The following is a 2500-nucleotide window of genomic DNA, read 5'->3' as shown; positions in this document are numbered from 1 at the left end:
TTTAGCTGTGAGTACCAAGAATTACATGGATGTGACGTTTCATAAAATAGTGTAATTGAGAATCTAGATATAATTATAGGTACTTTAATATCAGCGGCTCCTTTTTGTCACACACCATTACGAAAGCAGCAAATCAAATCGCTGTGTTGTTTATATGTGCCAAAAGTTTCACCTTTGGTAAAAAAAAGAAGACATAGATGAAAAAAACGAATGAATTTTTGTTGTCATATATGTTCGATGATCGGCAACTGTGGAGATTGACTTTCCGCAATTCATCAGTAAAAAATTACCGTACTTGCCAGACTTCAAAGTTCCTTAAACAAGGCTTAGAATAACTGGGTAAGATCACGTCAAAGGGTAGTGCATTGCAAAATTCATAAATAAAATATATATTTAAATGTTGAAGTGAAATGCTTCTGATGCCATTATGCTAAGATCTTCGTTGTCATTTAAAGTATTCTGTGAAATCGCTCACTAAGGGCAGTCGGCAGGCACTACGGACCTATATAAAGACTGAATTTCCTTTTAATATTTTGTACTTTCTAGCGTCCTCTGAATCTGGTCTTGATATTTTGTACTTTCTGGCGTCCTCTGAATTTGGTCTTAATATTTGGTACTCTTTGGCGTTCTCTGATTTTCGTTTTAATATTTCGTACTTTCTGGTGTCCTGAGACTTGATTTACAGAACCAGGCCTTGAGAGTATCCTTGCCATCAGCAGCCACTGTAGTTCCTGTTCAGAAGACGATAAGTTTACAAAAAAAAGTGATTTTCGCCGTTATTCTGCTATGAGGTTGCCGAACGAGTGCTTCAAAAAAGAAATAAAAAGAAAGAAAAAACGACACGCTCTCCCATTCAGCGTTTGATAATATTGGTAATAACAGAATAGAAGTGCAGAAGAAATTCCCCGAGCTGCCAGGAAGTGCGCAGTGGTTTGCGGTAAAGTAAACAAACAGCGTGAGTCACAGCGTCTTAACTCCTCATCAGCATTGCTACCGCCTCCCCCTCTGAGTCACCCGGTGTCACTGTGTTTGTTAGTGTTACTTTCGTTATCGTTACAATAGAAATTCTTACTGTCTCTTATCCCAACATCCTCACACGCGACGGGGTATAGGTGTCAGATGTAACACTGAGATCCTTTCATATGCCATTTAGAGAGACTGCCGTGTGTTCTTAGGCACCATTCACAGAAACACCGCCGTATTTTCGGATATCACTTACGGAGTCTATCCTTTATTTCCAGGTACCACTTACAGAGACACTCCTGTATTTTAGATAGTACTCACTGAGACCCCTGATATTTTCAGATAGAACTTACAGTGAACCCCGATGTTTTCACAGACAGCATACAGAGACATCCCTGTATTTCCAGGTATAACTTACAGGAACACCCTTAGTGTTTTCAGATACCACTTTCAGAAATGCCCCTCCCCGCATTTTCAGATGTAAACTTACAGAAACCCACCGTGTTTTCAGATAACACTTTCAGAACCCTCTGGTATTTTCAGATACCACTTGCAGAAACACCCATAGTGTCTCCAGATACCACTTTCAGACCCACCCCTCCTCCTGGTATTTTCAGATACCACTTAAAGAACTTTTCCGGTGTTTTCAGATACCACATTCCGACCCCCTATCCTCGTATTTTCAGATACCACTTAAAGAACTCTTCCGGTGTTTTCAGATACCACATTCAGACCCCCTATCCTCGTATTTTCAGATACCACTTAAAGTACCCCTCCGGTGTTTCAGATACCACTTAGAGGATGTACGGGCCGAATGGTGCTACTCCTTGGCCGACGCCTGTCAACGCCTGGCACACGAAGAACAGGTGAGTCAATTTGCCAAGCACTCGGTAGGCCTAAAATCACTGTCACTACAATTTTGCTCAGTTTAAACTCATCTTTCTCCGTTATAGGCATTTCTTTTCGGGTGATGATAGTGATGATGGTCGGGGTGATAATGAAGACGAGGATAATGATAATGGTGGTGATTATGATTGCTGTGATAACGATAATGATGGTGGTTAATGAGGATACTATAAAAAATAGCAATAATGATTATAGAAAGGGTTGATATGATAATGGTAATGATAAAGATGAAATGATGATGATAGCAGTAATGATACTTGAAATGAATTTTATGATAATGATGATAATAACTAAAATGATAATTATAATGATTACAATAATGATAATGATATCATTATTAGTAATAATGATAATGATAATAATGATGTTATTAGTAATAATGATAATGATGTAGATAATGATAATGGTAATAGAAATAATAATGATAAAAATAATGAGAATGATAATAACAACAGCTATGACATCAGCAACAACAACAACAATGATAATGACAATGATAGTGATAATGATAATAAAAACAACAACAATGATAATGATAATAATAATAATGATTACAACAACAAAAATAAGGATGTTTCATCATCATCATCATTATCATTAATAATTATCATTAACATTATTATTACTTTTA

The 2500-nt window shown here is 36.9% G+C and overlaps 1 protein-coding gene across 1 annotated transcript in view; it reads left to right on the top strand.

Moving 5' to 3' along the window:
• Positions 1 to 2500, top strand: part of LOC138864167 (translin-associated factor X-interacting protein 1-like) — a 31066-nt gene that overhangs the window by 23767 nt on the left and 4799 nt on the right. Inside the window, exon 11 of the mRNA XM_070130225.1 lies at positions 1751 to 1829. Within this exon, the coding sequence (XP_069986326.1) occupies positions 1751 to 1829 (79 nt within the window). The remainder of the gene's footprint in view (positions 1 to 1750; positions 1830 to 2500) is intronic.

This window comes from Penaeus vannamei, chromosome 15 (genome assembly GCF_042767895.1).
Source record: "Penaeus vannamei isolate JL-2024 chromosome 15, ASM4276789v1, whole genome shotgun sequence".
Classification (NCBI taxonomy): Eukaryota; Metazoa; Arthropoda; class Malacostraca; order Decapoda; family Penaeidae; genus Penaeus; species Penaeus vannamei.
The sequence above is the reverse complement of the archived record's forward strand: the minus strand, read 5'-3'. Positions and strand labels throughout refer to the sequence as shown.